General features: G+C 35.2%; 3 protein-coding genes across 3 annotated transcripts; all 3 read right to left on the bottom strand.

The window, feature by feature from the left end:
- Positions 1-522: 522 nt before the first annotated feature.
- On the bottom strand, positions 523-13,243 carry LOC120144315 (altered inheritance of mitochondria protein 21-like). Its single transcript, XM_039158412.1, has 6 exons — positions 12,582-13,243; positions 11,981-12,429; positions 2,259-2,544; positions 2,062-2,161; positions 734-1,979; positions 523-626 (listed from the first exon to the last, which is right to left on the bottom strand). Exons 1-5 carry the CDS (start codon positions 13,241-13,243, stop codon positions 867-869), a joined length of 2,610 nt encoding a protein of 869 aa, XP_039014343.1. The 3' UTR covers positions 523-626; positions 734-866.
- LOC120144294 (aspartic and glutamic acid-rich protein-like) lies at positions 13,238-15,849 on the bottom strand. The gene is made up of 6 exons (XM_039158399.1): positions 15,269-15,849; positions 15,052-15,168; positions 14,863-14,970; positions 14,242-14,496; positions 14,060-14,158; positions 13,238-13,970 (listed from the first exon to the last, which is right to left on the bottom strand). The coding sequence occupies exons 1-6, from the start codon at positions 15,809-15,811 to the stop codon at positions 13,293-13,295; spliced, it is 1,800 nt and encodes a 599-aa protein (XP_039014330.1). The 5' UTR covers positions 15,812-15,849; the 3' UTR covers positions 13,238-13,292.
- Positions 15,850-16,053: 204 nt separating this feature from the next.
- Positions 16,054-17,088, bottom strand: LOC120144314 (iroquois-class homeodomain protein irx-3-like). The gene is made up of 2 exons (XM_039158411.1): positions 16,962-17,088; positions 16,054-16,766 (listed from the first exon to the last, which is right to left on the bottom strand). Exons 1-2 carry the CDS (start codon positions 17,086-17,088, stop codon positions 16,054-16,056), a joined length of 840 nt encoding a protein of 279 aa, XP_039014342.1.
- Positions 17,089-23,945: the final 6,857 nt, after the last annotated feature.

The raw sequence follows: 23,945 nt of genomic DNA, 5'->3' as shown, positions 1-23,945 counted from the left end.
TGCATTCAATCCTCCTGGGGTAGATCTCTTTGACATCTCTGACTTCAGCCTTTTGCGAGGACCGTGCAACTTTCCCGCAAATCTACTGGAACATGCTCCTTTGTAATCAAAGTTGTTATCCCCGTGTTCTCAATGTGATCTAATTCCTTGGAATCTGCTTATCAGATGCTGTCTTTGTTGTTTCCCGGTCTGCTGAATGTATTTGAGTATTTGCTTGCCTTCCGCCACCGATAATTCTGTGCTTGATTCCTGATTAAAGATGAAACAAAGATCTGTTCAGATTTATGAAATCAGACCAAACTGTTTTATTTCCCTATCATAGGTTCGTTTGCATATAATATTAGAAGTTTTGAAAGGAGGGTTCATAAAGTAACAACTGAAGCTTGGCCTTGTTCACCATACTTTGGTTTTTATTCATCTCATTTTCACTTGTTTTGAGCTTCCACAATGACCTGTTTCCAAACAAAGCTTCAATATATTTGGAAATCAAGAACAAAAAGATGAACAAGTTAGTTGCGGTTTTGACCTCTTCATTTGTCTTGTCTTCAATTCGTTCATCCTTAACTGCATTCTTGGGAGGCATATTTTGTTAGCTCTTCTGAATGGGAAGCCGAATAAGATACGATCTGTCAATTTTTCCCAATTAGTTAGCAGTTGTCAAAGTCGATAAAAAAACAACAGAATGAATGGGAGATGCCTGCAATTTTTACGTTTTCGAGCTAGTATTGATTACCTCTCCTTTTGAAACTTCATTCAGCATGATCTCATTTCCTTCATTTGTTTTCTCTTGCAGATTTTCCTCTCCTCTTGATGCATCAATTGCTTTGACAATATTCTCTTTGATTGCAGCATCATCTGTTTCATTGTCAGAAGTCTTTCATGTATCTCTGCGTTGAAATTCGAGGCTTCCTCGGTCTTCCTGTTTGTTCTGGAATTTTCTTTGGACTCTCATTTTCATTCGATTCTGTTTTATTTGTTTCATCCCCTTGGACATCAGAAGGCAATGCAGAGGTTGTAATACGAAGGCGACTAATTTCACCTTCTGACATGGCTGCAGCCCCCTTTGTCTCATCCTTTTCTGTGCTTAACTCTTCTACTGTCTTTTCTCCATCGAAGTCTCTGCTTTTCATTTCTTCTTTCTTCATATGCTCTTCTTCAGGTTTGTCAACTTCATTGACGGTTTCGTTTTTACGCTTCTCTGATGACAATGTGACTACGGGATTTGGAATTTGTTCCTCGGATTTCTCTGTTGGGATAGTCTGTAAAGAAGCGTTATTTTCTACTGCAAGAGCTTCATCTCCCTGTAGCTGTTTCTTTTGCAAGGTCACATCTTCATTATCATCTTGTAAAAATTTTACTTGCTCCATTTTCTCACTTTCGATCTCCTCAGCTATACTTGCTCTTACACATTGCTCTTCCTTTGAATGCGGTGCAGAGGTTGGATTCTGCATTTGCCCTTCTGATTTCTTTGCGGTGAGAGTCTGACCCGAAGTCTTTTCATCTTCTGTGGCAGCTTCTAGTTTAACAGAGGTCTCTATTTGTGAGCATATCTCTACTGTTGTCCTTGTATCTGATGCATCTTCTACAGTCTTGTCTTTTACGATTTCCACTTTGCTCATTATCTCGTCTGCCGTCTCCTTGAAGCTTTCAACATCATCACATGAGGATACCGTAGTTGAATCTTCCACCGGTTTATTTACTGTTTTTCCTACACCATGTTCAACTACTTCCGGATAAATCTCTTTGACGTCTCTGACTTCAGCTTTTTGTGAGCATTCCACAACTCTTTCATGTAAATCTATCAGAACATGTTCCTCGACAACTGAACTTGTTATCCCCTTGTTCTCAATGTGATCTTCTGTTACTGTTGTGGTTTCAGCCCTGACAACCGATTCTTGGCCTGGATTCTTAACAGCTCCATCTTCGATCTGCTTTTCAGTTATCTCGTTCTCACTTGTCTTTTGAGCTTCCACATTTAGCTGTTATTGATCAGAGCTCCAATATAGATATAGAAAAACAAGGATAAATACAATGAACAAAGTTTAGTTTCTGTTTCCTGACCTCTTCATACGTTTTTTCTTCAATAAGTTTATCCTTAAGTGCATCTTCTCCTTCTTTGGTTGGCTCTTCCAATTGGTAAGTTGAATGAGATGCAACCTGTTGATTTTACCAACTCGGTTAACAGTTAAGACAATACAAAGGAGAATGAATACAAAATACACGCAGTTATTAAGGTTTGAGGTAGTATTGCTTACCTCTCTTTTGAAACTTCATTCGGTATGATTTCATTTCCTTCATTTATTTTCTCAAACTGATTTGCTTCACCACCTGATCCAGCAATTGCTTTGCCTAGGTTCTCTTTGATTGCAGCATCTTCTGTTTCATGGAGTAATTCACTGTTGAGAGCCTTTTCATGTATCTCCATGTTGATATCTGAGGATTCTTCAATCTCTCCTGTTTGTTCTCGTATCTTCACGAGACTCTCATCTTCTTTCAACACTGCTACAGCCTCCTCTGTCTGATCTTGTTCCGTGCTTAGCTCTTCTATAATAAAATAAAATAAATAATTATAATTTTAAATAATAAAATAAATAATAATAAAATAAAATGGAAAATAAAAATAATAAATAATAGTAGTAAAGATAAAAAGAATTTTTAAAAATTGTTTTTAAAATAAAAGATAAAAATTAAATAAAGAAAGTAATTAAATAAATAATCCAAGAGATTGAGATAAAGAGAAACTTATAGTGAAAACAGCTCAGACTTCAGCTTTGCCTCAAATTCCTCAAATCATCGAAACATATTTTTACTTCAAGATTCACGTCGACTTACAAGGACAATTCTTCGCTGCCAACTCGGATTGTGTCGTTTCAACAATAACTGATTTTGATCTCAGTTTCCTCTTAGCAAACAATTTTGCTAAGTGTGTTCTCGAGAACTTAAATATGATTCAATAAGCAAATCCTTCTTCAAACATTAACCATAACAATATCCGAACCAATGTCGAAATTGTTTTGATTTGAAAAGTAAGCTCAGAAAACAGAGAGAAATTCCAAAACGATTTAAGTATCTTACAATTCTCACGTTTGGAATTGAGCCTTCACTTTAGTATTCGGCTTGAAAGAAAATTACCTAACCATGGCCAAAGACATACTTAGCATAATTGAAAAGCATGCGAAAAATAGACAGAAAGCTATAGAGAAAAAGAAGATTTATTCTCATATGAGAGAGATATGTCTCTAGGCTTACCCTGAGAGGGTATTATAGCATTCAAATTCCTAAAAACAAGCTAAAACATCTTAAATCCTAATTTAAACTATTTAAACTAAAATACAAAATATTATTTAAAATAATATTCTAAATTCTAATTAAAATACTAAAACCTATTTAAACTAAAATACATAAAACAAAGATAAAATATAAAAATAATATCCTAAAACTTAATTAAAATACTAAAACATATTTAAACTAAAATACAAAGATAAAATATAATGTTTAAAATATTATCCTAAACTTAAGATTAATTCAAATCCGAATTCCAGCCAGCTTTAATTCCGAAAATAAAAAAACTGCAGAATTCTGTTCTTTTTGTGCAATTTCCAAAATCTAACGTCCTGCACAGAAAATGAATGAAAACGAACAATTAAGCCACAAAAACCAATTATTAAGGAGTAATTTAAAAGCAAAATATTAACTAAATTAAACACTTATCAAATTCTCCCTCACTTATTTAATACTTGTTCTCAAGCATTCATCAATTAACATGTCAAAATCATAAGTTGTCATCTTCAATTTTAATTTATTCCTCAAACTTCCAATCGAACTAAGTCTATGATATTTGTCGAATTCAAGTTACAATCAAACAAACATACAACAAAGAAAATTTAAAGTAAGCAAGATATCACAATTAATTGCCAACTTCAATTAAACATGACTTAATATCTCACAAAGATTCACACATATCCTCTCAAAGTGTTTGGGGTAAATGAAATAGCTCAAACCGAAACTAACCAAAATATTACCATAGCCTTAGAATCCAATCAAGTCTCCACTACGAAAAATGAACATAATGCAATAATCCAGGGGTCTTTAAACAATGTGTAACGGGGCTTAGGTTAGGGTGGGGAAAGGTCGAAAGAAAAGTTTAAAATACCAAAACAAGAGATCAAAATAATTAAGAACAATCCACGAATTAATATGAAGCACAATGAAGAACAAAACAAGAAAAAATAATAGATGAAAGACAATTTAAGCGATCGATTTTTCCTTTCTTTTTTTCCCGAACAAACGGTCTTTTTTTCTTTTCTTTTTTTTGCTGTTTGAAACAGTGAACAACTTATTTTTTGTTCGATTTTTTTGAAACATTGATTTTTTCTTTATTTGTGGAACAAGAGTGATACAAGATCTTAAGTCTCGGTAAGGGTGTGAAAAGAGAGAAAAAATAAAAAGAAACGTTTCGGGTTTAATTATGAGGTGTAAAACAAAGAAAGGGAAATATGTTCAAATTTAGTTCACTAGTGGATATATAAACGGGTAGGCTTTTTGGGAAAAGTGTGTTTATCCTAGGTGCCCTTATCACATTAAAACATTACGTTCAACATGTAGTCTCGATATGCATTGTGATTACAAGTTATAGAATATCCTAATTAGTTCGGCACACACAAGTCAAACAATGAGCTAGAAAGAAAATGTATTATCGTTAGACTCAAATCTTACAAGAAAAGTTTATATACATTGAGTCAAGTTCATCTCTATTGACAAAAGCATGAAATATCAATACTCAACAAAAAATTTAATAACTATATCAATCACCAATCATGCAAATTAAATTCGATATAAAACATGGTCATAATCCAAAAGGAAGCAAGAGTATAAAGTGAAATTCAAGACTAGCAACAAACGATCCAAACATATCAACATAACTCAATTTCAAACAATTAAACAAGTCAAGAAAAAATTTGAAATATGTTTATCATTTCCCCCTCACTTAATCCGTTTTGTCCCAAAACGTATGTCGAATTTAAAAACAAATAGAGGGAAAAGGAATACTTCCCAATTTAGTGGCGATCGCGGCCAGGTAGAGACGAGCTGTTGTACAATATAATGTCCGATATTGCATTGTTCTGTTCGAACTTTTCTGCACAATTTGAACCAAATCTGTTTTTTTTTTTGCACTGCATTGTTAGAATCTACTGTGTATTTTTTTGAACTGTTCGAACCAAATCAGTTTTTTCTGCACTGTTCTGTTCGATTTTTCTGCACAATTCAAACCAAGTCAGTTTTTATGTACTGTTAAATATTCAATCGGAATTCGGATCTGTTCAAAGAAAAATAAAATAAAATAAATAGAATGAAAATAAAGTTTACTAAAAAAGTAAAATGAAAATGAAATGAAAATAAAATGTAATAAAAAAAATAAAAAATAGAACGAAATGGGTTGCCTCCCATCAAACGCTTTTGTTTAACGTCGTTAGCTCGACGACATGATTTTTTAAAGTGTGGGTTCCTCTAAATTGATTTCTTCGATTAGACCAACCGAAGTATTTTCATAATACGACTTCAATCTTTGACCGTTAACTTTAAATCGAACTCCTAAGTTATCTTCAACTTTAACGACACCGTGAGGAAATACATAAGTTACTGTAAACGATCCGAGCCATTTTGATTTGAGCTTTCCTGCAAAAAGTTGAAATTTGGAGTTAAATAATAAAACATTTTGACTGACAGAAAAAGTTTTAAAAGAAATTCTACTATCGTAAAATTCTTTTGTTTTTTCTTTAAATATTCGAGCATTATCATAGGCATTTCTTAGGATTTCCTCAAGTTCTTGAATGTATAATTTACCGAGCTTCACCAATTGCATCCATGTCCATGTTACATTGTTTAACGATCCAATAAGTACGATGTTCTAACTCAACTGGTAAATGACACGGTTTATCGAAAATAAGACGGTATGGTGACATCCCAATGAGACCTTTATAAGCAATTCGATATGCCCAAAGTGCATCGGTTAATTTTAAACTCCAATCCTTTATGTCCGGTTTAACAATTTTCTCAAGAATTGTTTTAATTTCCCGATTTGATACTTCTGTCTGTCTATTTGTTTGTGGATGGTAAGCGGTAGTAATTCTTTGAGTTACTCCAAATTTCTTCATTAGCAGCTCGATCACTCGGTTTATGAAATATGTTCCTCTGTCGCTTATTATAGCCTGTGGCGTGCCAAACTTGAAAAAAATATTTTTCAAAAAATTAACTATAGTTTTAGCATCATTATTCTGAGTAGCCTTAGTTTCCACCCATTTAGAAACATAATCTACAACTAAAATAATATAAGTATTTCCAAATGAAGAAGTAAAATGACACATATAGTTGATTCCCCAAACACAAAAAATTTCACAAACTTGTATAGAATTAAGCGGCATTTCATTCTTACGGCTTAAATTACATGTACGTTGACATCTTTCACAAGTTTTACAAAATAGATAAGAATCCCGAAAGATGTTAGTCCAATAGAAACCGGATTCAAGAATTTTATGGGTTGTACGTTTTGGCCCAAAATGATCACCGCAAGAGTAAGAATGACAAAATTGCAAAATTGAATTTACCTCACTTTCGACAATACATCATCGAATTACTTGATCCGGGCAATGCTTCCATAAATAAGGATCATCTCAAATATAGTATCGGGATTCTCACTTAATTCGATTGATTTCAGCTCTCGGCAAATCTAATGGTAACTTTCCTGTGGCCAATAATTAACCATGTTCGCAAACCATGGAGTTATGCTTTACGCCGCCATCAATTTTTCTTCAGGAAATTCTTCTATAAGTGATGAGTCGGATGTGGAAAGGGGAATTCGACTCAAGTGATCTGCTACCAGATTTTCACATCCTTTTTTGTCTTTAATTTCCATTTTAAACTCTTGTAAAAGCAGGATCCATCAGATAAGCCTCGGGTTTGCCTCCTTTTTGCTCATTAAATACCTTATAGCTGCATGATCAGAAAAAATAGTAATTTTAGTGCCAAGCAAATAGGATCTAAATTTTTCTAAAGCAAAAATTATAACAAAAAGTTCTTTTTTCGTAGTCGAATAATTTTTCTGAGCCGAGTCCAAAGTTCGGGATGCATAGGCTATGACATGTGGCTCTTTCCCTATTTTTTGGCCAAGAACAGCTCCAACGCTAGTATCCAATGCATCACACATAAGTTCAAAGGGATGATTCCAATCTGGCGGCTGAACAATTGGAGCTGAAATAAGTTTTTCCTTTAATGAATAGAAAGACTTCTTGCATTTTTAATTAAAGTCAAAGTCTTGATCCTTTTGAAGTAGATTGCATAAAGGTCGTGTTATATTCGAAAATTCCTTAATAAACCTGTGGTAAAATCTTGTATGGCCAAGAAAAAAAATGAATTTCCCTCACAGTTGTGGGGTGAAGAAGTGAGCGTATAACATCTGTTTTAACTTTATCAACCGCAATCCCTTTTGAGGAAACAATATGACCTAAAATTAACCATTTATCAACCATAAAATGATATTTTTCATAGTTTAAAACAAGGTTATATTCTAAGCATCTTTTAATCACATTAGTTAAATTATAAAAACATTCATTAAAAGAATTACCATAAATCGTGAAGTAATCCATAAAGACTTCGATGCCCTTCTCCACATAGTAGGAAAATATACTTAACATGTATCTTTAGAAGGTGGATGATGCATTACAAAGACCAAAGGGCATTCGACTATATGCAAATGTACCGAATGGACAAGTAAAAGTCATTTTTTTCTTGATCCTTTGGTGTTACTGGGATTTGAAAAAAACCTGAAAAACCATCAAGACAACAATAATGAGTTTCCCAGCTAATCTTTCAATCATTTGATCTATAAAAGGAAGAGGAAAAGATCTTTTCGAGTAAGAGAGTCTAACTTCATGTAATCAATACAAACTCACCATCCATTTTGAATTCTTGTGGGCACTAACTCCCTTCTTGATTTTCGACCACTGTGACTCTCGTTTTCTTGGGAACCATATGAATCGGACTTACCCAATTACTATCCGATATCATATAGATTACGTAAGCATCAAGGAGTTTCTGAATTTTTTTCTCTAATACTTCCATTATCGGTGGATTTAATCGGCGTTGTCCTTCTCGTGATGCTTTTGCTCATTCTTCGACTTTGATCTTGTGCATGCAAGTTGAGGGACTTAATTCTTTAATATCGGCAATGGTCCATCCTATGGCTTCTTTGTGAGAGTGCAACACTGCTATCAAAGCTTCCTCTTCTCCTTCAGATTTACTTGAGATGATCACAAGCAAAGTTTCATTTTCGCCCAAAAAGACATATTTCAAATGCTCTGGTAATTGCCCAAAAAGACAGAAGGTAAAATTTTAGTTTTAGAGGAAAATAAAAATAAATCAGAATTGATTGAATTAATATTTTCAAACTCCTTTTCTTCCTTTTCGTGGCAAAGTTTAGGATCCTTAAAAAGATCATGAGAAAAAATAGATTCAATATATTCATCAATTAAATGATCTATAATATCAACAGAATTAATTCTTTCAACATGATCAGGGCATTTCATTACTTTGTAAACATCAAATTCAACGATCTCACCGTCAAATTCCATTATCAGTATACCACTTCTAACATCGATCTTTGTATGTGCGGTGCTTAGGAAGGGTCAGCCTAAAAGTACCTCAAAATAAGTATCTGACATGTCATGTTCCATGTTAATGACATAGAAATCTGCAGGAAAAATAATAGATCAACCTTTACTAAGACGTTTTCCATTACTCCTACTGGATAGATCATAGATCGATCAGCCAACTGTATGGTTATTCCTATTTCCTTCAAAGGCTCGTTAGTAATCATTTTATATATAGAAAATGACATAACATTAATTGAAGCTCCTAAGTCACACATTGCACGTTTAATTTTAAAATCACCTATTTTGCAAGGTATAGTGAACATACCTTGATCATTAATCTTTGGTAGGAGCTTTCGTTAAAAAATTGCAGAGATATGTTCTCCCAAATTTACCTTTTCATGCCCCATTAATTTCCTCTTTGTAGTGCAAAGTTCTTTTAAAAATCGAGCATACCTTGGTACTTGTCAAATTACTTTAAGAAGATGTATGTTGACTTGAACTTTTTGGAACACCTCTAAGATCTCCTTTTCTTCAGCTCTTTTACCACGCTTCATCAATCTTGATGGGAAGGGTGGTGACGTGATTTCATGAGAAGAAAGAGAATGATGGGTGTTAGATGTACCTTGTATTTCTGAAAGTGGCATGTTATCTTGTTTTTTATGATGTGCGTCTTTTTCTGCTAGAACTTCGGGTGGGATAACTTTTCCACTTCGGAGTGTGATAGAACTAACATTCTTTCTCGGATTTAACTCCATTTGAGAAGGTAGTCTTCCTTGTGATTCCAATTTCCCATAGTTTGAGCTAGTCGGCTTACTTGGTTATCTAACTCTTGAAGATGTATTTTGGTTCGGCTCTGGAATTTTTCCTGGGATGCAATGAACTTTTCTTGTGAAATTGCTAACTTTCCTATGAGTTCCTCCAATGATGGTCTTTGATTTGCCGCGTAGCTGAAGTTTGGGTGGTCTCGCCATCCTGGATTATAAGTATTACTGTATGGGTTGTATTGTCTTTGTGGAGGATCTAGAAAGTTCCCTACTGCATTAATTTTTGCATCGCCTCCTTCTTGTATTAGTGGGCAGCAATCTGTCGGATGGTATAGCTTTGTGCATATCCCACATGCTCTTATTGCTCTAGATTTTCATGTAACAAGTGAATTAACTACTTCAGTTAATTTATCTACCTTATTTTCAAGGGAAAATGTATTTATCTCGTGAACCCGTCGGTTGGGTTCACTTGAAAACTGTTGAGAGTTGGCTGCCATGGTTGAAATCAATTCCCTTGTTGTTGACGGGGTCATGTTGACTAATGCTCATCCACTGGCGACATCCATCATTTTTATCTCCATTGGTAAAAGGCCTTCATAAACGTATTGAAGTAATATTTGCTCACTTAATCCGTGTTGTGGACAACGTGCACAAAGTTTTTTAAATCGTTCCCAATAGTCATAAAGACTTTCTTCAGTCTTTTATTGAATGGAAAGAATGCTCATTCGTAATTCGCTTGCTTTAGCCGCTGGAAAGAACCTGTCAAGAAAAATTCGATTCATGCCAGCCCATGAATTAACTAAATTTGGAGGTAAATAAAATAACCAATCTTTAGCCAAATCGGCTAAAGAGAAAGGGAAAACCCTTAATTTAATTTAATCCTCAGTAATTCCCTGTGGTTTCATGCTAGTGCAAACCATGTTGAATTCCAACAAGTGTTTGTTCGGATCTTTAGTGAGAAAGCCGTGGAAGGTGGGAAGAAGATGAATGTGTCCCGTCTTTAATTGAAACGAAGTCCCGCCACTAGGAAAATTAATGCATAATGGTGTCTAAGTGATAGGAGCTGTGGCTAGCTCTCGGATCGTTTGTTCTTCTTCTGGCATCGGGATGTTGTATGTGTCTTCTTTAGAGTATGTCTCCGGATCTTGATCTACTAATTCACCTGGGTTCCTTCTGGTTATAAATCAAAAACTAGAAAAATAAATCAGTACTTGCCGTTAGTCCCCAGCAACAGCGCCAATTTGATAACCGTCGTTTTTCTATCAAAATAATTTTGGCTTCTTAAATAGAAAGGAAAATGTAGTATAGAGAAACAGAGTCGATCCACATGGACTATGATTTTTTGTGATTTAGTAAAACTCTTTGATTTAGAGGAGTATAAAATTCCAGATGAAGTTGAAAAGATATAATAAAATAAATAATTAAAATTTAAAAAGAAAAAATAATAAAATAAATAATAATAAATAAAAAGGGAAATAATAAAATAATAATAGTAAAGATAAAAAGGGGTTTTAAAAGTTATTTTTAAAATAAAAGATAAAAATTAAATAAAAGAAAATAATTAAATAAATAATCTAAGAGATTGAGATAAAAAGAAACTTATAATGAAAGTAGCCTCAGACTTCAGCTTTGCCTTAAATTCCTCGGATCATCGAAACAAAATTTTACTTCAAGATTCACGTCGACTTACAAGGACAATTCTTCGCTGCCAACTCGGATTGTATTATTTCAACAATAACCGATTCCGATCTCAGTTTCCTCTTAGCAAACAATTTTGCTAAGTGTGTTCTCGGAAAGTTAAATATGCTTCAATAAGCAAATCCTTATTCAAACGTTAACCATAACAATATCCGAACCAATGTCGAAATCGTTTTGATTTGAAAAGTATGCTAAGAAAACAGAGAGAAAATCCGAAACGATTTAAGTACCTTACAATTCTCACGTTTTGATTTGAACCTTCACTTTAGTCTTCGGCTTGAAAGAAAATTAGCTAAGCATGACTAAAGTCATACCTAACATAATTGAAAAGCATGCTAAAAATAGAGAGAAAACTAGAGAGAAAAAGAAGATTTATTTTTAAATGAGAGAGATATTTCTCTAGGCTTACCATGAGAAGGTATTTATAGCCTTCAAATTCCTAAAAATAAGCTAAAACATCTTAAATCCTAATTAAAATACTTAAAACTATTTAAACTAAAATACCTAAAAAATAATATTTAAAATAATATTCTAAATCTTAATACTAAAACTTATTTAAACTAAAATACCTAAAACAAATATAAAATATAAAATAATATCTTAAAACTTAATTAAAATACTAAAACCTATTTAAACTAAAATACAAAGATAAAATATAATGTTAAAAAATTATTCTAAAATTGAGTTTTATTTAAATTCAAATTTCAGCCAACTTTTATTTTGAAAATAAAAAAAACTACAAAATTCTATTTTTTAATGTAATTTTTAAAATTTAACGTCCTACATAGAAAAAATAAAATAAATAATTAAATCACAAAAATTAATAATTAATGAATATTCTAAAAATAAAATACTAACTAAATGAATAACTTATTCTTTTCTCTTCTTCAGTTTTGTCAACTTCATTAATGGTTTCTTGCTCATGGTCCTCTGATGGCAATGTGACAACCAGATTTCGTATTTTCTCCTCAGGTTTCTCTTTTGGGATAGTCTGTGAAGAAGCATTATTTTCTAGCACAAGAGTTTCATCACCCTGAAGCAGTTCCTTTTGCAAGGTTGCATCTTCTCCACTATCATCTCGCAAGAATTCTGCTTCCTTTATTTTCTTGCTTTCTATCTTCTCAGCTTTGTGATTTCCACTATCAGCAGTCATTTCATCTTCTGCAACAGCTTCTACCTCGACAGAGCTGCCCTTCTGTGAGCATATCTCCACTGTTGTCTTTGCATCTGAAGCATATTCTTCTATCTCATACTTTATGATTTCCCCTTCGCTTGTTTGCTCATCTTCTTTCTCCTTCGTTTCATGCTCCGATTCTTCACTAGTTATAGCAGAGGCTGAAAAAATATGAAGTTGATCTTCTGAGAAAGCTAGACAAGACGTAGTTTCTTCTTTTGTAAGTAAATGAAACTCGTTTAGCTCTTTTGTTTCTCCAGCTAATGAGTCTTCACAACTCTCTTTTTCAACCTTTACTGCTTCTTTCCTTTTTTTCTAGCTTCCTCAGTTATTGCCCGAGCAACAATGGTTTCTTGATTGATAACAGCTTCAGACTCCTGAGGTCCTTCCTTTTCAAGAATTTCCACTTCCTTCACCTCTTCTTCAGTATTGGCCTCAGTTCTATGCTTTAGGTTCTCAACAGGCAATTCTGAAGTAAAAAATTGTTCATTTGATTCCTCCATTTGGAGAGCCTGAGTGTTATTCTTAGCATCATTAAGCTCCTTAATTGCTTCATTTTCAAAAAATGTCTCTGCTGACTTCTTTTCATCAATTTTTTTTTCTGAAATCTTCTCTGGAATTTCAGCATCACTCAATTTCTCCTCTTCTATCTTCTCAACAGAGCTTACATCTTCTTCCTTCTCCAGGGAAACCAATGGAGAGCTCGTAATCTCCTCCAGTTCATTAGTCTCATGAGTCTGCTTACCAGTTATTTCAGCTCCCGTAACGACATCTAGATTTATGGTTACGTATTCCTTTGTTTTTACATATTCTACCTCCTCACTTATGTCTCCAGCTCCATGCTCCCTTTCTGCAGAAGGCAACGTCGAAGATGTAGTTGGAATTTTCTCCTCTGGTTCATCATTTGGAATAACCTCGTTAGCAATAGTTTCTTCTTTTGGAACTGTTTTGTTCTTCATTTGGAAAGGAAAGCAATGTGTAGGGAGACCTTTGAAGTTGCTCCTCTGGTTACTCTTCCTGAAAAGTATTAGTTGAAGTACTATCATCTTTGGGAATAGTTTCAACTCTGGGGGGTACGCTATCAGACAACGGTTCAGGTACTCCTTCAATTTCAACTTTATCACCTTCCAGTTTTTCTGTTGTGTCATTATTAGCTTCTTCAATCTGATATTCGGACATGTAAAACATATCTGGATCTCTCTTGATTACCTCTTCTTCATTATTGTTGTTAGTTGGGACTTCGGGTGCCAAGTCGGAGGATCTTTCTTCTAGCTGCACCTTCTCCACTTCTTCAGTCTCTTGATTAGCATCACTCTCAATATTTTTTAGACTCATCTTGGCTGAGCTGATATTTGATGTGTTTACGAGCTCCTTGTTCACCTGTGTGTCGTTTAAGCTTGTCTCTGCTGTTTCTTCTGTCACAGCTTCACTATGACTCTTGTCATGATTGAGTTTCAAGTCGTCGACAATCTCAACTTTTTCTTCTGCTTCTCTATTTTCACCGTGCACATTTACAGGATCTCCGGATTCTTCATCCTGTCTCCTTTCGTCTAGTTCTTCCGTAATGTGTGATCCTTCTTTGTTGTTGGTTGAATTTTCTTCATCCTCCGAGTTTCCTGCTTGTATCCGCTCTTCAGACTCAGCTGCCTCGATACGTTCAATTGAGACTGAGCTGCAGTTTTCAACCTGTGAATACATAGTTAAAATGTTTGAGAATTTGATATATAAAATGATCTATTTGAATAAAATTATCCATTTTGAATCATTAATATAACCTCATTAGTTGTTTCATCTCCTTTTGGTGCTGGATGAAGTTCATTTGTGCTACTTTCTTCCTCAATGACATGTTCTTTAATATCTTCGCTACCATCAACCTGTTAATATTAATATTTTTCAATTAACATAAGAAATCTCCTTATATAATTATATAGGTAAAATATTTTCAAGTTTTCTTTACCTCTTCAGACAAGATTACAGCCTTGGTAACATCATTCTTGTTTTGTTCTCCATTGATACTGCCTTCAGCCTCCACTTTGTCTTTCAGTTCCTCTTTTATCTGTTCTTCAGTCTCTTGATTCTGAACATTAGTTGTGGTTTCGTCATCTTTGCTTTTAGTGTGTTCAGGGAGTGTTTCATTGCTTTGGTCTTCAACCACAGGTTCCAAGTCAGATTCGGGCTTTTCTTCAAAACCTGGTGGTTCCAGCTCAACATTCTGTTTAAAATTAATACATTAGTCGATGGCTTGAGAATCCTGCTACTTAAATGAAGAGAAACAACTGAATGGCAATTTGAACATCTGAACAAGGTTAGACATTATATACAACTTTGTTTTCCATTATGGTGTACAGATATATGTACATATATGCATATAAAGTTTTAGCTTCTGCCTATTTTTAGTAATATGATTTCATGAGGTCCTTCAATTAGTTAACCATGCTAAAACCTGGAATCACTTTCTTCATTCGAAGTAATTTCGTACAGATTCCTGAAATTCCTCTAGGCTGTTGCAGTTCCTATTATATTTACATTTGCAAAAACGTTATACTAAGTTTGAAAGTAGGGTGCAGAGTAGTCCAACCTCTTCTGTTACTGCTATAGTTTCAATCCTGGAAATTGAAGCATGACAATTTTCGATTTGGTATTCAATTATCTCATTTTCACTGGTCTTTTGAACTTCCACAATGAGCTGTTATAAATCAGAGCTTCAATACAGATATTAAGAGTAAGAACATGTAAGATGAACAAAGTTTAGTTTTCATTTCCTGACCTTGTTGTCTTGAATCAGTTTATCCTTTAGCTCAATTTCTCCAGAGCCATCTTCGATCACCTCTTCCAAATGGGAAGTTGAATAAGATGTTTCAGTAACTTCCTTGTCCTCCATGACCTGTTCGTTTGGCCCCTAATTTAATTGTTATCAAGATGATAGATTTTTAATTGCAAGGAAATACATGAAATTATTAAGGGTTTGAGCTGGGTTTGCTTACCTCTTCTTTCAAAACTTCGATCACTGCGATGTAATTTGTTATGACAATTTTCTTTCCGTTTGCAGCATCCTCTGTTTCAGTGAGTAGATCATTGTCAGAAGCCCTTCCACATGTCTCGTTGAAATTTGAGACTTCCTTGATATCTCTTGTTTGTTCTCGAATCTTCTCCAGACTCTCAGCTTCTTTCAGTTCTGTTTCCTCTGTTTCATTTCCTTTGACCTCAGAAGGCATCGTAGAGGGTACAGTATGTAGGTTAACTGCTGAAGTCTCACCAGGGAGAATATGAACCGCCACTGCTCCATCTTCCAAGACACCTTGAAGCTCTCTTGTGCACTCTGATTGTGTGCTTTTTTCATCTTCAAATGATTCTTCTTCTTTTATTTTCTTTTCTTCTGTAGCAGTTCTGTGCTCCTCCGATTCCTCGGGTGTAACCTGACAAGAATTTGTTTCACCTTCCAACGTTTCTTCAGGCTCCCTCGTCTCATCATTTTCTGTGATTTTCTCTTCTACAGCCTCATCTCCATGGGAGTCTCCATTTTTCATTTCTTCAGTTTTGTCAACTTCATTGATTGTTTCGTGCTTATGCTCCTCGGACAGTAATGTGACAGCAGGATTTTGAATTTTCTCCTCGGGCTTCTCCGACTGGATATTTGGAGCAGAAGCATTGTCAATGTTATCTTATGCAAGAGCTTCATCCTCCTGATGCAGTACCTCTTCTGTTGTCTTTGTGTCTAAAGAATCTTCTTCGATATTGTGTTTTGTTCCAGCATCATTCTGTATCTCTTCTATCTTCTCAATTGGGGGTGCAGTTCTGATCTCTTCATCCTCGGAAAAAATGTGCGGATAGAACTTTGAAGTTTATCCGATTTGTCTTCCGTAAAAGTATTAATTAAACTGTCATCATCTTTGAGAAGAGTTTCAACTCTTTGAGATGTGTGATCGGACAATGTTTCAGGTACTGCTTCAGTTTCTTCAACTTCTTTAGCTCCCAGTTCTGCTGTTAGGCCATTATCAGCTTCAGCAGTCTGATCTTTAGCTGTGTAGACCTTATCACCATCTCTCTTGATTACCTCTACTTCATCATTGTTGTTAGTTGGGATTTCGGGTGCCAAGTTGGAGGATATTTCTGCTAGCTGCACCTTCTCCACTTCTTCAGTCTCTTGATTAGCATCACTCTCGATATTTTCTAGACTCATCTCGGCTGAGCTGATATATGATGTGTTTACAAGCTCCTTGTTCACCTCCGTGTCGTTTAAGGTTGTCTCCGCTCTTTCTTCTGTCATAGCTTCACTATAACTCTCGCCATGACCTAGTTTCAAGTTGTCGACAATCTCGACCTCTTCTTGTGCTTCTCTATCTTCACTCTGCACATTTACAGGGTCTACAGACTTATCATCCTGTTTCCTTTCATCCAATTCTTTCGTAATGTGTGATCCTTCTTTGTCACTGGTTGAATTTTCTTCGACCTCTGAGTTTTCTGCTCTTTGGATTCGGCTTCCTGGACAAATTCAGTTGAGACTGCACCGTAGTCTTCCACAATGTTAAAATAATTGAGCATTTGACATAAATTTGAATATAACTATAAATTATGAACTACTATTATGACCGCGTTAGTTGCTTCATCTCTGTTCGATAGTGGATGAATTTATTTGTGCTACTTTCTCCGTGAAATTTTCTTTAATGTCTTCGCTACCATCAGCTGTCTCAACTTCCTTATCAACCTTCTCTGTTAATACTGCCTTCATCCTCCTGTTTGTCTTTCGGTTCCTCTTTGATCTGTTCTTCAGTTTCTTGATTCGGAGCATCGAGGCTAGTTTCATTGGCTCTTGGCGTTTTCAGGGATTATTTCCTAGCGTTGGTCTTCAATCACCGGTTCTGTTTCGGATTTTGGCTTTTCTTCGAAACCTGCTTTTGCTACATTCTGTTTGAAATTGATACATTATTTGAGGGATCAAGAAATACGCTACTTAAATGAGGAGAAACGATTGAATGGTGATATGGACATTTGGACAAGGTTAGACATTATTTACAACTTTTTTTTTTCTATTACGGTGTATACATATACATATATATAGAGTTTTTGTTTTGTCCTTCTTTTAATAATTTGACATCATGTGGTCATTAAGTAAGTGAACCATGTTGTATACTAAACCTGTAATCTCTTTCATCATTCGAACAGATTCATGAAATCAAAAGGACAGTTGTGAACTTCCTATTTATAGTTGCAGTGGAATAAACTATGTAGACCGTAGATAAGTTTTGTTTTATTTTGTAAATAGCTTGCTAGTTTGTTTAGGATACATTTCCTAGTTTATCTCTAATTTAAATTTTAAATAGAATTTGAATAAGGTTAAACTACTTGTACAAGGTCTTTTTAAAAGAATGAGGACCTTCTTTTCTGCAACTCAAGTTAAGAAATAAAATCAGAATTCTATTTCTCCAGAAACTGCTTTCCTGTGAAAAATCAGAATTCTATTTCTCCCGAAACTACATGGTATCAGCTTGGTATGTTCCTACTTAAAAAAAAAAAAACCCTTCACGATGGCTGCCACTTCTTCGGAAGTAACCACTGCTTTGACTGAGTCTCTTCCTCGGTCAATGCATCCGGCTTCAGTAGCTGTTTCTTTAGCATCCTGAAGCTTTCAACAGTCGCGTCATTATGATCCATTGAAGCTTGTTTCTCAAGTTGTTCACCGCCGTCAACTGTGTCACCCTTTTCAATTCCAGCATCTTCCTCGTTCAGAACCGCCATCTTTACTTCCATCCTCTGGTATCTTCTCTGCTTTAAATGGAGTGCCAACAACCTCAATGTGATCCCACACTCCACAGGTTTCATTGCCAATCTTGGAAATCTCAGGTGACATTAAAAAACTTCACCCTCGGTGATTCCTTGATAGCCTTCAGCGACAAAATCTGGCGTTTCGACGCCATTATTACTCGCCGATGCTTCCAGGGCTTGCTCTCCTCTCCTGTTTTCTGCATGAAAAAAAAGAGAGTTTATTTTCTTCTAATTGTTGATAATAAAAAGATTTATTTTCATTTACTCGTATGGTAGAAACCTGTTATTTTTATTCTCCGGAAGAATGAAATTTGGTAACATCATTAAATCTGGTAAGCTTATCCATTTCTCGGATTTTTTTCCTTTTCCATTTGAACTTCTTCAAAGGGTAACATGTCAAAAACAAAAAACAAAAACATGATATGAACACGAATCTAATATGAACCGTTAGTGTTAGGTACCTATATTGATCTAGTTCTGCAAAGTAAAATAAAATTATCAGACTCGACTTGAGTTATACGTTGAATACGGATTTGTGTCGTGTTAAATTTTTATTCCATGCTCTCCTTGTGACCAACTAATTTGATACAAAAGAGAGATCTTGTTCACGCCTTTGGAGATTATAATTGTTGAAAAGCCAGCAAAACTGGCTGGCCACTTTGTTGCAAATGGGTGCTTTTGGTGTAAAATTAATGGCATCGAAAATTAATAACATTTGTTGAATTTTGTTAAAGGGTAAATTACACAATTTAGTCATTGTACTTTAGGATATTTATAAGATTAGTCCTTAAGCTTCAAAAATAAATACCCTAACTCATTTAACTTCAAAATCATCTCAAATCATTATAGTTTTCTCTCAATACTAGAGAATTTAGAGAGTTTCTTGACAGTTATTTTCTTTTTTATCAAGAGAGAATTATCATTGTTTTCTCCTTGGTAGATCGAGAGAGATTGTAATTCTTATTTTCTCATAGTGAAATTATTTTACCGTTGCCCTTGATTTTTACCCTGTATTATTTAGGGATTTTTCACGTAAATTTTTGTATCTTCTTTATCTTTATTTTTATTTTCTCAAATTGTCAGTTGCGATTTTGCTTTATCCGATAGCCGTCTTCCGCAACAATTGGTATTCGAGCCATATTTGAGTGTGTAATATCTACTTATTGTCGTTGTGGTTGCCACTAAAAAGTGGATCCTCCAACATAATAAAATAAAAATGTATTACACATTCTTTAAAGGTTCCAGAGAACTATTTACGATAGTGAAATAGTGGGAGATATCCGAAATAGAAGCTATGGCAACGAAATTTGATATTGAAAAATTCAATGGGAGAAATTTCTCATTGTGGAAATTGAAGATGAAAGTCATCTTAAGGAAAGACGGTTATCTAGCAGCTATTAGTGAAAGGTCGGTAGATTTCACAGATGATAACAAATGGATCGAAATGGACGGGAATGCTATGGCAAACTTTCATCTAGCATTAGCAGATGAAGTATTGTCAAGCATCGAGGAGAAGAAGACATCTAAGGAGATATGAGATCATCTCACCAAACTGTACGAGGCCACATCGCTGCACAATAAAATTTTCCTTAAGAGAAAATTGTATACTCTTCGTATGCCAGAATCTACTTCAGTGACAGAGCACTTAAATACACTGAACACATTATTTTCTCAGCTTACATCCTTAAGATGTACAATAAGAGAACAAGAACGTGCTGAACTTCTACTTCAAAGTCTACCTGATTCGTATGATCAACTCATCATCAACTTGACAAATAGTAATGTCACCAGTCTAGTCTTCGATGACGTTGCAGCTGTTGTTCTCCAAGAAGAAAATCGGCGCAAGAACAAGGAAGACAGACAAGTAAATCTGCAACAAGCAGAAGTGTTGACAACGATGAGAGAGAGATCAACGGAACGTGACCAAAGTAGCAGTCACATACATTGTAGATCAAAGTCGAGAAGAAAGAAGAATTTAAAGTGTTATAACTGTGGAAAGAAGGGTCACTTGAAGAAGGATTGTTGGAGTTTAAATAAAAACTCCAATCCACAAGGTAATACCGCAAACACTTCAGATGATGGAGATGCTCTATGCTGTGAAGCGTCAACCACCGTGGAAGATAGAAAGAGATATGCATATATATGACTCATTGATTCGGGAGCAACATATCACATGACCTCGAGAAGAGAATGGTTCCATTATTATGAACCTATCTCAGGAGGATCTGTGTATAGTTACAATGATCATGCCTTAGAGATCGTTGGCGTGTGAACCATCAAATTGAAGATGTATGATGAAACAATTAAAGTTGTTCGAGATGTGCGGCACGTGGAAGGCCTGAAGAAAAATTTATTATCCTACGGATTGTTGAATAATAATGCAAGCAAGATTGAAACACGGAAAGGAATCATGAAGGTGTTCTGTGGAGCGCTTGTGGTGCTGAAAGGCAAAAATATAGCAACAAACTTGTACATGCTGAAGGGAGAAACTGTGCTAGAAGCATAAGCCTCTGTTGCCTCATGTAGTTCAGATTCTGCAATGTTATGACATCAGAAACTTGGACACATGTTAGAAAAATAAATGAAAGTCTTTGTGGAGCAAAAGCTACTTCCAGGTTTAACAAATGTATCACATACTTTGTGTGAGCATTGCATAATAAGTAAGCAACACCGATTGAAATTCAACACATCAAATTCTAGAGACAAAAGTGTTCTAGAATTGGTTCACTCTAACGTATGGCAAGCACCAGTTACATCCCTAGGCGGAGCAAAATACTTTGTCTCATTTATTGATGACTACTCCAGGAGATGTTGGGTGTATCCTATTAAGAAGAAGTCAGACGTGTTTTCAACTTTCAAAAATTTCAAAGTGCGGGTGGAACTTGATTCTGGAAATAAGATCAACTGTTTCAGAACAGATAATGGAGGAGAATACACAAGTGAAGAATTTGATGATTTTTGCAGGAAAGAAGGCACCAAAAGACATTTCACAATAGCGAACACTCCTCAACAAAATGGAGTGGTAGAGAGGATGAACAGAGCCTTGTTAGAAAGAACAAGAGCAATGTTGAGGAATGCAGGCCTAGAAAAATCATTCTGGGAAGAAGCAGTCAATACCGCCTGTTATTTGATGAATCGAGCTCCATCAACTGCAATAGAGCTGAAGGCACCAATGAAGATGTGGACTGGTAAACCAGATGATTATTCAAACCTCCATGTATTTGGAAGTTTTGTGTACGTGATGTACAACTCCCAAGAAATCTTAAAGCTGGATTCAAAATCCAGGAAATGCAAATTCTTGGGATATGCTGATGGAGTAAAGGGGTATCGCTTGTGGGATCCTATTGCCTGCAAAGTGATCATTAGTAGGGATATCTTCGTAGAAGATAAACTACAAAGAAAAGAAGGCGATGATAACGCTGAAAAGTCAGAGACTACACAGATACATGTGGACAAGGAGGTTGAACAATGAGATTTTTCTGAAGCAGAACCAGAGATATCTAAAGCTCCAACAACTCGTCAATCAGATCGTGTGAGAAGACGTCCCAATTGACACTCAGATTATTTTATAGAAGGAAAAGTTGCATACTACCTTTTAACAGAGGATAGTGAGCCATCAACATACCAGGAGGCAATAAACAGCTCAGATGCTTCACTATGGATGATGGCGATGCAAGCAGAAATTGAAGCCCTTCATAAAAATAATACATGGGACCTGGTGCCACTACCACAAGGAAGGAAGCCAATTGGTAACAAATGATTTTTCAAAATCAAGCGAAATGATGACGATCAAGTGGAGATGTATCGTGCAAGACTGGTGGTCAAAGGATATGCTCAAAAAGAAGGTATTGATTTCAATGAAATCTTTTCTCCTATGGTTCGACTAACAACAGTTCGAGTAGTCTTGGAATGTGTGCTACATTGAACTTACATCTAGAGCAGCTAGATGTTAAAACAGATTTTCTTCATAGAAATCTTGAAGAAGAGATTTATATGCTCCAGCCTTAAGGTTTTGAAGAAAACGAAAAGAATAACTTGGTTTGCAGGTTGAACAAATCTCTGTACGGTCTAAAGCAGGCGCCTAGGTGTTCGTATAATAGATTTGATTCATTCATTATGTGTCTTGGATACAACAGACTTAATGCAGACCCTTGTGCTTATTTCAAGAGGTCTGGTGATAACGATTTTGTTATATTGCTGTTGTATGTGGATGGCATGTTAGTTGCAGGACCCAACAAAGATCATATTGAAGACTTGAAGGCACAACTGGCTAGGGAATTTGAAATGAAGGACTTGGGATCAGCAAACAAGATTCTGGGGATGCAAATTCACCGAGACAGAAGTAATGAGAAGATTTGGCATTCACAAAAGAATTACTTGAAGAATATATTGTCAAGATTCAACATGCAAGATTGTAAGCCAATTTCTACCCCTCTTCCTATTAACTTCAAATTATCCTCCAGTATGAGTCCTAGCAGTGAAGAAGAGAGGATGAAGATGTCTCGAGTACCGTATGCATCAGTAGTGGGAAGTTTAATGTTCGCTATGATATGCACAAGACCAGACATTGCACAAGCAGTGAGAGTAGTTAGTCGGTACATGACGAATCCATGCAAAGAGCATTGGAATATAGTAAAGAGGATCCTTAGATACATCAAAGGGGCCTCCAATGTTGCATCATGTTACGGAGGATCAAACTTATTGATCAATGAGTATGTATATTCTGACTATGCAGTGGATTTAGATAAAAGCAAATCTACTACATGATATGTGTTCAAAGTTGCTGGTGGAGCTATAAGCTAGGTTTCAAAATTGCAGTTAGTTGTGGCTACATCCACAACAAAAACAAAATATGTAGCAGCTACACAAGCTAGTAAAGAAGCAATTTGGTTGAAGATGCTATTGGAGGAGCTTGGACACAATCAAGAGTATGTCTCTCTGTTTTGTGACAGTCAAAGCGCCTTGCATCTAGCAAGGAATCCAACATTTCATTCAAGGAAAAAACACATACGAGTTCAATACCATTTCATTCGTGAAAAGGTGGAAGAATGAACGGTAGATATGCAGAAGATCCATACCAAAGATAACATAGCAGATTTCATGATGAAGGCGATCAACGCTGATAAATTTACTTGATGTCGATCCTCTTGTGACCTGTCAGAAACGTAAGCAACATGATGGTAAAAGGTAGAAAGAATGGTGTGAAGATATGATTGTTCCAATCAAATCTTCAAGTGAGAGATTGTTGAAAAGTCAGCAAAAGTGGCTGGCCACTTTGGTGCAAATGGGTGCTTTTGGTGCAAAATTAATGGCACCAAAAATTAGCAGCATTTGTTGAATTTTGGTAAAGGTAAATTACACAATTTAGTCATTGTACTTTAGGGTATTTATAAGACTAGTCCTTAAGCTTCAACTATAAATACCCTAGCTCATTTAACTTCAAAATCATCCCAAATCATTCTAGCTTTATCCCAATACTAGAGAATTTAGAGAGTTTCTTGAGTGTTGTTTTCTCCTTTTTTTTATCAAGAGGGAATTATCATTGTTTTCTCCTTGGTAGATCGAGAGGTTGTAATTCCTATTTTCTCATAGTGAGATTCTTCTATCGTTGCCCATGATTTTTATCCTATATTATTTAGGGATTTTTCACGTAAATTTTTGTGTCTTCTTTATCTTTATTTTCTCAAATTGTCAGTTGCAATTTTGCTTTATCCGGTAGCCGTGTTCTGCAACAATAATACCTCGTAGTGACTGCGCGGATCTAAATAGTCTTTTATGTTGATTAAAGAAGAGAGAGTATATGCTTCATCAATCAACATAAAATGGATAATGAAAGATCTCAAGGATCATCCAGTTTTAAGATTTTCAAGAACGTCGAAAACTTGGAAAAAAATGTGA

This window comes from Hibiscus syriacus, unplaced genomic scaffold (assembly GCF_006381635.1).
Source record: "Hibiscus syriacus cultivar Baekdansim isolate YM2019G1 unplaced genomic scaffold, ASM638163v2 tig00110888_pilon, whole genome shotgun sequence".
NCBI classification, from domain to species: domain Eukaryota; kingdom Viridiplantae; phylum Streptophyta; class Magnoliopsida; order Malvales; family Malvaceae; genus Hibiscus; species Hibiscus syriacus.
The sequence above is the reverse complement of the archived record's forward strand: the minus strand, read 5'-3'. Positions and strand labels throughout refer to the sequence as shown.

Coding starts and splice junctions, on each gene's coding strand:
- LOC120144314 (XM_039158411.1), bottom strand. CDS start 17,088: ATGAAACTAGCCTCGATGCTCCGAATCAAGAAACTGAAGAACAGATCA. Junction 16,767..16,961: donor GGAAGTTGAGACAGCTGATG/GTAGCGAAGACA, acceptor GAATTTGTCCAG/GAAGCCGAATCCAAAGAGCA.
- LOC120144315 (XM_039158412.1), bottom strand. CDS start 13,243: ATGAAGAACAAAACAGTTCCAAAAGAAGAAACTATTGCTAACGAGGTT. Junction 12,430..12,581: donor AGAAAAAAAGGAAAGAAGCA/GTAAAGGTTGAA, acceptor TGCTATAACTAG/TGAAGAATCGGAGCATGAAA. Junction 1,980..2,061: donor AAGAAAAAACGTATGAAGAG/GTCAGGAAACAG, acceptor GATCAATAACAG/CTAAATGTGGAAGCTCAAAA.
- LOC120144294 (XM_039158399.1), bottom strand. CDS start 15,811: ATGAAAAATGGAGACTCCCATGGAGATGAGGCTGTAGAAGAGAAAATC. Junction 14,497..14,862: donor CTATAGCAGTAACAGAAGAG/GTTGGACTACTC, acceptor AATTTTAAACAG/AATGTTGAGCTGGAACCACC. Junction 14,159..14,241: donor CTGTAATCTTGTCTGAAGAG/GTAAAGAAAACT, acceptor TAATATTAACAG/GTTGATGGTAGCGAAGATAT.